At 39.4% G+C, this 12696-nt stretch overlaps 1 protein-coding gene across 4 annotated transcripts in view; it reads right to left on the minus strand.

Annotated features, from left to right (window-relative positions):
* Positions 1-1675: 1675 nt before the first annotated feature.
* Positions 1676-12696, minus strand: part of ATG7 (autophagy related 7) — a 107789-nt gene continuing 96768 nt past the window's right edge. For all 4 annotated transcript variants that reach the window (XM_063348041.1, XM_063348043.1, XM_063348042.1 and 1 more), the window contains exon 19: positions 1676-2075. In XM_063348041.1, coding sequence (XP_063204111.1) covers positions 2043-2075 — 33 coding nt within the window. In that variant the 3' untranslated portion in view covers positions 1676-2042. The remainder of the gene's footprint in view (positions 2076-12696) is intronic.

Genomic DNA, 12696 nt, shown 5'->3' on the forward strand with positions numbered 1-12696 from the left:
TATATATTTTTATATTACAATGAAGTTAGCTAAACAAGACACTCTCTTAAGGTGATTTACGAAACCACACAAATGTAACAAGTATGATAGTTAAAAGAAATAGACATAAGAGCTATTTTAGACACTTCATGCAAATCTCAGCATGTTTCAATAACTCTTTTATGATCGGAATCTGGGAATTGCAGATATCCTTGGCTTTTAGGCAAATTGACCTGACAGAAATTCCTCTGACATGGCATAACAGAGAAGTTGTGAAATTATCTACACCAAATATTCAGAGCTTACGTTAAAGAAATGTCTTAGTTTCAGCTGGGATAGAGTTAATTTTCTTCCTAGTAGCCGCTGTGTTTGGTATTTAGTATGAGAATAGCGTTGATAACACATACTGGTTTAGCTGTTGCTAAGTAATGCTTATATTAAGTCAAGGACTTTTTCAGCTTCCCAAAGAAGGCGAGAGGGAGCACAGACAGGACAAGCTGGGCAAAGGCGTATTCCACACCAGAGACACCCTGCCCCGTATATCAACGGGGGCTGGCCAGGGATCCGCAGTCACTGCTCAGGACGGGCTGGGACACCAATTCACCGGGTGGTGAGCGATTGTATTGCATCACAATTTTGTGTATTCTTTTACCATTATTATTACTATTTTCTCTTCTGTTACTGTTCTATTAAACAGTCTTTATCTCAACTTACCAGTTTTTTTTCCTTTTTCTCCCTTCTCCTCCCTACCCTTACTGGGGCAGGGGGGGAGTGAGCAAACAGCTGCGTGGTCCTAGTTGCCAGTGGGGGTTAAACCACGACAGGAAGGAACTAAAGCAATTGGATTGATCAACTAATTTTCACAATATACAGGGGAAATAAAGACTGCTTGGCAGATACAGCGATTTGCATTTTTTCTGAGTGAGTTAGCCCATAACCCCCACAATATAAAGCCATAAAAGGGATTTCAAATACACTTCTAAAACATTTCCAGGATTAAAAACCAATAGATTCCCTTTCAATTTTGTAATAATGTACTTTCATATTTTACAAATCCATTTTTCTCAAGTTATCTTTTAAACTCAAGGAATCTCAAACTACTGCTTGTGCTCAGCCATAATCTCCGAAGCCATTCCTGATGTTGCAAAAAATGAAAAACTTCAAATCGAACCGAAATGAAAATCAGAATTGGTCTTTTTTAACACCTGTAAAGTACTGCATGACAGCACCCAAGAACAGCAAAGTTAGAGAACCAATTTCCTATTTCTGTTAGGCATTTCTCTACAAGTTTTAACTGAATTAATGATCCTCCCCCAAAAGCAACCTCACTACATAACGGAGCCCTCTCTAAACTTCAGAGGACTGTAACGATGATACCAATGCACTTTGGTCTTTCCTGTGTAAATATAGGTCAAACTTTTTCCACGGCATGAAATTATGAGCTCTTTGCAGAGAATAACACCTCCACTGACACAGGCAAGAACAATCATGCTGGAACAAAGGCAATCAATTGAACTATAAATATGTACTTTGAAACAGCAAGCAAGGTGTTGTACCTAGGTTCTTACCTACTCCTGCTCTCCTTTAAAGACGCAGTTTATCTGCCAATAGCAGAATATTCTCACTCTTAACAATACATTCCAACTTAAGGGGCACAAATCTGGGAAAGATGAAAAAATCCACTTAGACATGCTGCTTGGACATATCCATTTACACACAAAATAAAAACTGGGACAAATAAACCACCAAAAATTACTTAAGCAGCATATTTTATCTGTGAGTCATATTTAGAAACTAAAAAAAAAAAGGGGGCAAAAAGGCAAGACAAGGTTTAAACGTAACCACATTGCTTTAGTTATTTACATAATAAAAATGAAAATGTGGAGAGTTATATCTGTAACAGACTGCTTTTAAGGTGAAGATATTAATGTCAAAATGTGGACTATATTTGTTTGTATTTGTAGCAGTCAGAACAGGTGAGCAATCATTAACTTGTCAAATAACAGATAAAAGGCAGCGCTCCAGTCCAAAGTAGGTCATCTTCCACCTTATTCAGCTGATTTTCAGACTGTTTCGTCATCACTCATGTCCCAGATCTGCAACAGAAAAGGAAGTGTAATTTTAGTTTGGGGAGTTCAAATATGCTTTTAATATACCTTTATAAAATTGGTATTACTATTTGAAAGGAAGAATAAATAACATTTATGGACTGTTGACTAGCACCAACGGAGCTTTACATAAAATTCAGTATTTTTTCTCTTCTGTCAACAACCTACACATCACTCATAGTTTGTAATTTTGGGGGCATTTTTTAACATACGCTTTTCAGCATTTGTTCCTAACTCTCAGTTTGGTTATTTGCTATTTATTATCATTTACAGTACGCTGTAGACCAGAAACCAGACATTTTGTTTTGGTTTGCTGACTCATTGGCACATACTTAATCTGGATAATAATCTGGATAATAAATAGCACACTGCACTAAACACTGCAGAAAATTCTCATGACGTTCATGAAGAACTAATTGTTCTCCGAGACTTCATTTTGCACCCAAATATTAGATCTCATAAATAGCAGCATAAAGCTGAAAAGTTACATGGAAATTTGTGCTTTCCTATTGTTTAGAGAAATTTAAAAACTACACCGAGTTTTTTCTGCAATACAATATAATTGTACTTTCACTTTGCTACTTGCCCATGTTCAGTAAGCGGCTGTAGATTGGGGGAAAAAAAAAAAGTAAGTGTTTTCACAGAACATCAAGGAATCTGGTATCCTTGTGAACATACTACAGCGAGTGTTATAAATTCACACCAGGTACCAGGGAGCAGAACACATGAGCTGAGGAAAAATACAGGGACTTAGGAGCACAATTAGTTCGTGAGGGGTGAGGGGAGAAGAGAGCATATTCTGAATATATGCTACAAGCTTTTTCTTACAGAGAAATGTGGGTGCTCTTAAAAGACTTTTAATCATTATTTGGAGGTTTAGCTCACGGCAAATAGCCTTTTTCCCCTTGGCAGGGCTTGCAGTAGCTTGGCATCAGGACTAACATGGGTGCTCAGCTTTGAGTTGGATTTAATAATATCAGTTTTATAATAGATAAAACTTCATGTCCGACTTCGAGCATTTCACACGTGCCTAAATTAGCAGCAACGCTGCTGGAGTACCACAAGCCTTGTTGATGACAAGAACAAGAATGCCATTTCCAGGCATACAGCCCTCAAAACTGTGAGCCCCCCACTGCAAATGACCTAACAAAATGGGGCAGCATCAGTCCTTTGTCCCTCTGGAAAACAAAACTCAGTTCGTTTGTTCTAAAACATAATTTGTGTGTTGGCATTGCGCGGCCCACTAAGTTATTCTCTCATTTTATATCCTGACCACTAAAATACATCTATCCGAAGAAATACAGAACGCGACCGTTTATTTAGACTGTAAATTCTTCAGGGCACAAAGCAGCATTTGACACGTGTACAGTCTCTAGTACAATGGGGCAGTGTTCACAGTTGCATTGTCTGACACACAAGCATTAGTGTTAGACAAATAAAAACCACAAACAACCCCATTTTCTGGACAGGCAACAATGAATATTGATCTATAGCTTTAACAAACCGCTTCACAACAAACTGTAGTATTTCTGGAATTTGAAAACATTCTGAAAAAAGCTCTTCAGATCCAACCTCAGAAAACTATTACTCATATAAAAATCAAACATTTCTATGCAGTGCTACCAGCTGTGTAAAATGAAAACTCTGAATGGCAAGATTTTCTCAATTCCTAGAAGCGTTGCAAAATGGTGGTGTGAATCCTTATGGAAAATACTGAAGGAACAGTTTGTTTACAAAAGGAAAAAAGAGTTTTCATCCTGCCCTAGATGAGCAGCTTGGAGCTTGCCAAGGCAAACACAAATGTCCAGCTCACCAGTCAGGGTCAAGGATGTGGAAAATAAATACAAAAAAACAAGATCTTTAAATAGAGTTTATGGTATGATTCAAGCTGGCAAAAAGCAAGAAATCTAAAGTTCAGCGTGACAGTCCATCTTTGTCTAGCACATGCTCGTTTTTGCAAACAAAGCCTGTAGATTGTAACCCTCACGAACACACCCCTCTGTCAAAGCAGCACGAGAAATACTTTTAAAAATACACCATGAGGTGATTCAAAGGCAAAAGGGAAAGCAGCCAACCGACAGCCCTAAAAAGGTCTTATCTCCTGAGGAGATAGAGCGGGAGCGCAGCCAGCTTCTCTGCTCTGTGCTTTCCCACCGTCCGGGCTGACCCACACAGGGGGCGAGAGGCAAGTACGCGCCCCGTTTTGTTCCGTTGGTTTTACAGAGAAAGGCTGGTAAGGGCACCAGTGACATAAACGATTTTGTGATATGAAAATATTTCCATCCAGGAACTGGCTGGCTGTTCCATAATTCCGGCACAGCTCAGAGAGCCTTTTTGCTTTACATGTGTAGTGCGTGACGCTCGCATTGCCCTAACGCCCCTATGATACAAAGAGCAGCTCCAACGGCACTGTCAGTTCTTCTCGCTCAGACTAAAGGGCAGAAAGCAGCTCCCCGTGTTTGGCCGTAACAGTCGAGGACGGGCAACCCACGGAGGGCCTCAAGGAACTTGAGGACTAACAGTGGAAGCAGAGCGCACAGCCAGCAGCAGCGCCTACGAGGTAACTTAAGAAACACAGCACTGTTAACAAGAAGATGAAAGTGAAGAGAAGAGACTGACAATTAATTCCTCCTATCTAAAGCACGGCTCTTTTCCGGCAGTCTTTTAACATATAAATATTTGCAAAAAGACTGAGACTGAGGTTCACAGGTATTTAACAGCTATGCAAAGCTCCTGGGTTGAGAATTATTTTTAAATGTTTGAAAAGTATGCTATTATTGTACTTCCAGAAGAACAGACAGTTTTATAAAACAGCTTACACTCCATCTAACTATCAGAGCAGTCACAGCCATAGCACTGTGTGCTGAATCTTACCAAGGTTTATAAAGAACAAAGCACTAGTACCCTAATAACGACACGCAGAGGCGAGCGGAGAACCTGAAACTAAAGGGGAAAATTCTATGCAAAAGTGACCAATTGCATGTTAACCTAAACAAAACAAGCTACACCATACTGTGCAAAACAAGTTGCGTTAAATGTCAATACCGAGAGCTAAATTATAATGCATCACAGGCTCTTGGTTAATAGGAACACCCCTTTTCATGAAAAGGCATTTAAAATACATAGAGTACGACTACGCAAACTTTGGAAATTACTTCAAAAGAGTGAAACTTTTAAGAGGAGAAATAGTGAAATACAGAAAGCCATGAAAGACAATGTCTAAAATGCTTGTCATGCCCAGAATATGACATCCAGCCCAAGCTGAGAACGTGGATTTTGTTGCCAGTTCTGCCCTGCCCCGCAGCCCACCGGGGCGAGTGGGACCTCGGGGCAGCTGCAGGCAACGGCAGAAGAAGGCATCGCCGAGGAAGACAACCCGGCTGCCAAAACCGACCCCCTCTGTACCCATCTGGGCAGATTATCCAAATGCACCTGTTTCTTTAAATATGTGCTTTTATATTCCAACTTCTTTGTAGAGGTTCTTAAATTTCAGATGCAAATTATGTCTATTTGGGATAAGAGAAGAACTCCCGCACTTGTTTTCTTGAAATGACAAGCATTATTTTCTCACATAATAGGCAGAAGGGGGGAAAAAGCCCTGTGTATTAACTGAACTCTTCACAAGTTCCCACTGTTTGATTTTACACACCTCCAGACTGCGTGTTCAATAAATCCCACTGAATAGAGAGTTCTGCATTTCCTTCACACAACAATAACACCCGGTACCTGAAATTTAACTTCCATGACAATGGTTTCAAAATTGGTGCTCTCCTACTGAAGCAGATAATGGCTTTGCATCTTAGAATTAGCACACGTAATTCAAACAGATAACTACTGTTTATCCTATAAATAAACTTGCAAGAATATAAAGGTACCCTTAGGGGATTCTTAAAAGTTCCTTGGATCTAGATCCGTGGATCTAGAAGGATTTGCCACAAAAATGGCTACCTCATTAAGAAAGACAAAACAAACAAACAAACAACCCCCACAAATACTATTTTCTCCACACAACTGAGACAAATTTACATACACATGTAGCAAAACACTCTGCTTAGAAAAACCTGGAAGAGTCTTATTATGCAAACTACACTATTTACTATGTTACAAATGCTCCAAATACGGTGAAGAGAAAGTGAAGAGTAAAATTCTACAGGCAGAAGCAAGGGCTGAAAACGAACTGCTGCCTACAGCAAACAGCACAGCTGAGTTTCACAGGAGAACATACAGCTTCCCAGATCAATTAAGGCTTATCACATCTTAGTCTTTGATTTAGAAATCTACACTTACTCGGGAAACCTAAACAACTGAAAAAAGAACACATCCAAGCATGTTTAAATTTAAAGCAACTAAATTATTTTGTAGCTATAGAATGTGAGCTTTTTTGATGGGTATTAGGTGAAACATGTTTTTGTTCTATGCTTTACCAGAGAGACAATACATCACAACTTTTGGCAGCCTAAATTACTTTACAAAATACGTGTGTCTAAATATACTTGTAGTAGAACTGAACTAGACATAGCAGGCGGCATTAACGCTCCTTGGGACACTTTTTCAGTCGTATTCTTGGTCCACTGTCTGTATCTTTCACGAATGGCAACGGAAATAAAATTGCAACTTGAAATTCATTAAATGCCCGCAAGTCCTAACATGCAACTTTTTCAGACTCCATGGTATAGACTGAGGGATAATTATAAAGTTTAGCACCCTCCTTTCATCTTGGCTATTTGATGCACGGTAAGCACTACCCTTCATCTTCCTGAAACTGAAAACACTTCAAGCATTTTGTATATTTGACAATTCCTTCCCCATCCCCCTTTCCCACAGGAAAAAAAGCCATAAACGAACCACCAGCATGAACAGTATTCCGCACTAACGTGGCATTTAGCTTTGTTCAGGAGTTATATCCAGCTGCATGTCAGAGCCTGCACAGCGCGCTCTACGGTGGAGTGTTTTCTTTGCTCTCTAAGAACCCACGGTAATGCACTTAAACAAGGATCCCCTCTTGCTCCCAGCGGCAAGAGCTTATCCTGCAACAATCCCCGTGGCTCCCCCATGACGACTCTGCATCCCGCCCACACCTAACTGGTTTTCTGCAACAGGTTTCTATTTCTGCAGCAAGATATAGCTCATGTTTTTCAGAAATGGCTGCTAACTTTCTATAATTAAACTATAGCTGAAGTCAGTTTTGGCTATAATCTGAAGAATTTACTACAGACCATCAGATACTTCTTACTTCAGTTGACACAGACATCAGAAACACACACACACAAAGAAATTAACCTTAAAAAAAATTCAAGGCCAACGATCATAAAAACTGCCTGTCTGTCTTCAAGCTGCTTTATTTAAATAGCAGATAGAGAAAACTGTGGATAATTTTTCCGGATCCCTGTACACAACGGTCCTACCCTAGCTAGTTGACACAATTGACAAATTCCTAACATCCCTAACACCTACATGGGCTCTTTTCTTCTCTTTCCTAGAAGCTTCACAGCCTTTCCTGTCCAAATGATTTATTATCTCTCAATAAAATTCAAGTCCATCAACTTCTTACTTTTTCTCATTGACAGTGTGCCTGACTGATGCTTGTTTTCCCTTTACAGCCTTTCCAAATTTCTGTATTTTCATTCCATAACCACAGCTTAAAATCTAGGTCAAGGTCACAAGGCATTCTCACTTTGATCTCAGCCAACAGCAACCATTCTTCTTCGAGTTCCTCTTGCACACAATTCTCTTGAATATATGTATAATACTTCTCGTGAGTGGCCTCATGTTTCATACAAACTGCAAACATTGCCCCTCTCAAAATCACCCTACTGATTTCCCCCCCTACCAGCCACAGTATGTTTAAGAATCCTGCCATCATCTTTCAGGACATCTCTTCTTCTTTCCTCTGATGCCCTATCAGAGCTTCTATCAAGCCACAGGTGTCTTGAACTTGATTTTCTGTCCCTTTACTCAATTTTTGTATCCTTTTTACCCAGCACCTAGTGGTCTAGGAGCTTGGGACAGAGGGATTACAGTCTTTTTCTGAAAATGTCCTCTTCCAAGATGGGCTTTGTACTGTGTTTGACCCACCTACACTTGAGCAATTACTGCAACAGTTGGTCAATACTCAAATTCAGCAAGCTCCGGAGCGCATGGGCTTAGTCAGCTCATACGCTGGAAACCAGACCGTTTTCTAAAGATCTTGTATCTGAAGATTCCAAATACTTCAAAAGATATCTTTAAGAACAAAACAGAAAAAGGCAAGTAAACAGTACAGAAAGTATTTGTTTACAGTGTAAACTTTTAGCTAGAAAGCCTTTTTAATATCCTCTAATAAGATGTTCCAAACAGATATACAAACAGTGGCACTGGACACTAATTAGTCCCTTCTGGTTTTATAGCATTTTTCCTAGGTATTCATCAGATTATTATATGAAAACATTAATAAAAAGGATTTTTTTTCTTTACGTGACTAACAATTAATGAAACAATACAATAAAAGATACAAAAAAAAATGCACACTAGGGTCTTTTTGGTATAAGAATGCTCAGACACATTTCCTCCCATTGTTTCGTGTTTTACGAGGGGAAAAAAAAAGCAAAGCAGAGAAGCGAGCAAACACAAACCCAATTTCTCTCCCCCTCTAAAAGTGCTTTGGAGCTGAAAAAGCCATTTTTCAGGGCACAGCACTTGAGTTGCTGGAATGACGTATACCTACGAGGATAGTTTCTACTATTAAGCCTTTTCCTTAGGCACTTAAAAACTGAAAACAAACAAGTGTGAAAACAAACAACCCCCACCCCCCACCAAGCAGATTTGATGATTGCCATTATGCTATTTTGTATGGGATTTTAAACTTCATTTTACTACCACGAAAAGGCAACGATCCAAACAGAATGTGTGTTTGAATGAAGCCACAGTTAATGTAAATACTGTCATAGTAATGATTAGATCTGATATAAACCCTTTGACTGAGATGAAAATTAAAACACTATAGTATATAAAAGTATACATTAAATTCTTCCATCATCTTCCTCCTTTGATGTGCTCAGATTTTACATTAAAAATAAGTACATGTGTAAGCCTATATTCATTACATTGCTAAATCCTGCAAAAAATCCCAATGTAGATGTAAACACACGTTTACTTTCAAGGGTTGCACAGACTTGTACAGGAAATCTGGATCATATACCTAAGTGGATTTCTCAGAATAATTAACATCATTTATGCATCTGAATCTATGCCATTCCAACTACACAGACTTTATTTGTTTTGCATAAATCAATAGCTTGCCATGTTCCACTACATCTTTTTAATTCACCGGTCACGCACAACTGCTGTCTAAGACCTGTAAATTAGCTTTCAGGTCATACAGAATCAAACATTTGATAATTACTGATTAAAAAAGAGCAGTGGTTTAACTACACAAGCTATTCAACTGAATTTCAGAAATAAAACAATTCAGGAACAATAAAGATGTTATAAAACATGATACTTAAGGTACCACTCAGGGTTCTAATGTGGGGGTCACAGAATCGCAGGCTCAGCTCGATCGGAGGATACCTCTGGAAATCATTTTGGCCATTCCTCCATTCTAAGCGGGGCCAACTACATCAGGTTTCTCAGGGTCTGGTCCAGCTGAGTTTTAAATATTTCTGAGATTTCACAGCCTAAGAATCCTGCTCCAGAGTTTTACTTTACCTTGAAACATAAGACTAAATAATCTCTTGAAGCAAGGATCATCTTTGTCAAAGTAGCCCATACCCATCAGACGCCCATAACTACATCCTCTATCATTACTGTCCTCACAATGCTTCTTTATAGCACCCGTGCGGGGCTGACAGAGCAACACCTTCCCACCAGCAACGGAAGACTCATCTACTTCCAATCTTTTCAACAGCTTGAAGATGCTAAGTTATAAAGGTATGGTTCTATTCACCTAATAAACCAGATAACTCTTAAATTCAAAAGAAATTCAGACCATAACCAGATGGCTGGTCAGACACGGGACACATTCCTGGATGTGGATTCTGACTGTGTGAAGAACCAACCATGTCACCACTCTTCATGGAGACAGAGACTTGGGGTGGAAGAAGGAGCTAAGATCGGCGTTTGCAAACCATGTCATACCATGAAGGGAGACTGCCAAATTTTATGAAGACCTTCAGAACTGGAAAAATCTCCCTCTTATTTAAAATAAAAAAAACAAACCACCAAAACAACTTCTACAAGTGAAAAAAAAGTCCACAGAAATCCTTGAAGTTGTATTGACTGATTAAAACGCATAGACCATTTTCAGATGAGACCGACAATAAAAAGTAACATTGGAGGGTCACCTAACTCATCCGAGAGTCATGTTTCAACACTACGCCTACGGTATTTTCTTGTTTCATCAACCACACTCCATCTTCTCAATGTGTAGCTGGCAAAGACAAACAAAATATGCATTATACTAAACAACTCTTGAATCAAGAATACGGATCCTTTTCAGCTCAATTCCATTATCAGAAAATAATATTTGGCAGAAAAAACTGACACAGATTTCCCACATGCAGTTATGTCATCTTGCATGCACATTTTGTACACGTATTCAGTATAAACACATTTCCTCTAGTGCACTGTATATAACATATAAGTAGTAGAAAACTTGAAAAGCAATCAAAATACTAATTCATTACAATTTTGATGTAGCCAGTGACCTCCCTGATCTCATAAATTGCTTCCATGGAGATACATGTAGTGTATACACAACATTTCTATCTTGTGGAGGAGGTATCAAGAAGTCACAGAAAACCTTCCCCTCTCTCCTCTTATGCAGAAAGAATGCTCTTCATTTAGTTAGAAACTAAAATAATTGCTGAAGACACCACGAACGAATAAAGGAAGATGGTTTCCAGTATTAAATGCATACATGATACTGCAATAATCAGATTTTTATTTCACGTTACACAGTTCGAAAGCTTAGAGAAGAAAAATGCATTTGTATTAAATCTTACATGCCAGTTTCCCCCATCAGTGTTATTAAAATCCTACATGTCACTTTGCCCATTATGTTTATCAGATAAGGTAAAAATAAATATTACACAGAAAATTGCAAGTGTCGGTAACAAAATTAGCAAAATATTTAGCTAGTAAAGGTAGAGATGTTCTCCAAATACAACAGGCAGAGCAGGCTTCGGGTTTAGTTCCACTGAAACCCTACTGTTTCAAATGGACAAAAAATGAACCAAAGAAGGAGAAGGTGCCTCAGCCATAAGAGAGCTCTACAAGCACACTGCCTCACGCTTACAGTGTTTGCTACGCCCCTACATTCACAGTTTTCTAAATAATATAGGCAGCCTCCAGTTCACCTACAAACCCACGGGATGACTTGGGAAACAGTTCTGAAACTACATGTCCAATCCAGATTCAGCTGAAAACTCGTGCACAAGTGTCAGATTTATTTTTATACCACTTCCATTAATATAGAAACAACTGAAGAAACAAGAATTGTGCTGATCCTGTGCAAAGATTTTGTGCTAGGAGGGTCTTGCGTGACTCCTGGGATTCTGTAACCCTTTCCAAAATTGCTTTTGGTTTTCTGATCATGTAATTTCAACATCTGTTGCTCTAAGAGCTCGTTTGCGAATACTTGTATGTGTCCTAGCTATCAAATCTCCTTATTTAATTCTCTCATTTTCCCTTCCTTTATCTGTCCTGCTAGACCTGCTTTAACAAAGTGGAAACCCGCTTGCTCTCCTGTTGGTCTCTCTCATTCCCAGGAAGAAAGCAACGTCCTAACAAGCTCCTGATGGTTATTAGCTCCTGAACCTTATTTCAGCCCGATGGCACAACCTGGTTGCAAGATGGCATGACCATACTGAGGGATTTGTTTCTTTGAGTGCAGCAAATTGTTCAGCAATTTAAAAAAAACATAAAAGTCAACCCCAGTCTGTCGCACTTCATTATCCGTAACGCAGTGCTCTGAAAGAGAAGAGAAATAAACGCAGCCCCTCCAACGTCATGTATCTGGTAGAAAGCAATCTTTTTAATTACAAGTTATTCATCCTAGCCTAGCCAAGCTTCGCAGAGCGCGGTTGCAGCGTTGCTGCAGCATCCCAGCACGAGGCGGTAGCTGCAGGCCCCGCTGCGGAGCGCGGTGACGCCGAGCGCTGCAGATGTGCTGCAGTAAAGGCTTCCAGTCGCTTACAAGCCAAACAGCTTGTTTTGGCTCAGAAGGGTCTTTCCCCCCCATATGGGATTACTTTGATTTTTTTGCCTATTTTATGATCGCAATTACACTGAGTTTATGGGATCAACAGGGACCACAGGAAGAACACGTTAATCCAACTGTGAACAACGGAGTGAGAAGCTACTTTTAAAAGTTTGATTGCAGGGCAGCAAATATAGTTAGTATGTTTTCAAAATGGGAATATAAACCGAGGCTGTTCAATGAATTTTCCATAAAATCCATCCTAAAACAAGCAACAGATCTCCTGCACTGTGAAAACATACTTTACTTCTTCGTGGCACTAAATTTACAAAATCTCAACTATCCCATTTTTTTCACTGCACCACCTCCTCCTCTCCCCCCAGAGAAAGAACCGTTAATATATTTATGAGGGTTGTTCTGCATAATTTAGAA

Source organism: Chroicocephalus ridibundus, chromosome 10 (assembly GCF_963924245.1).
Source record: "Chroicocephalus ridibundus chromosome 10, bChrRid1.1, whole genome shotgun sequence".
In the NCBI taxonomy this organism is placed as follows: Eukaryota; Metazoa; Chordata; class Aves; order Charadriiformes; family Laridae; genus Chroicocephalus; species Chroicocephalus ridibundus.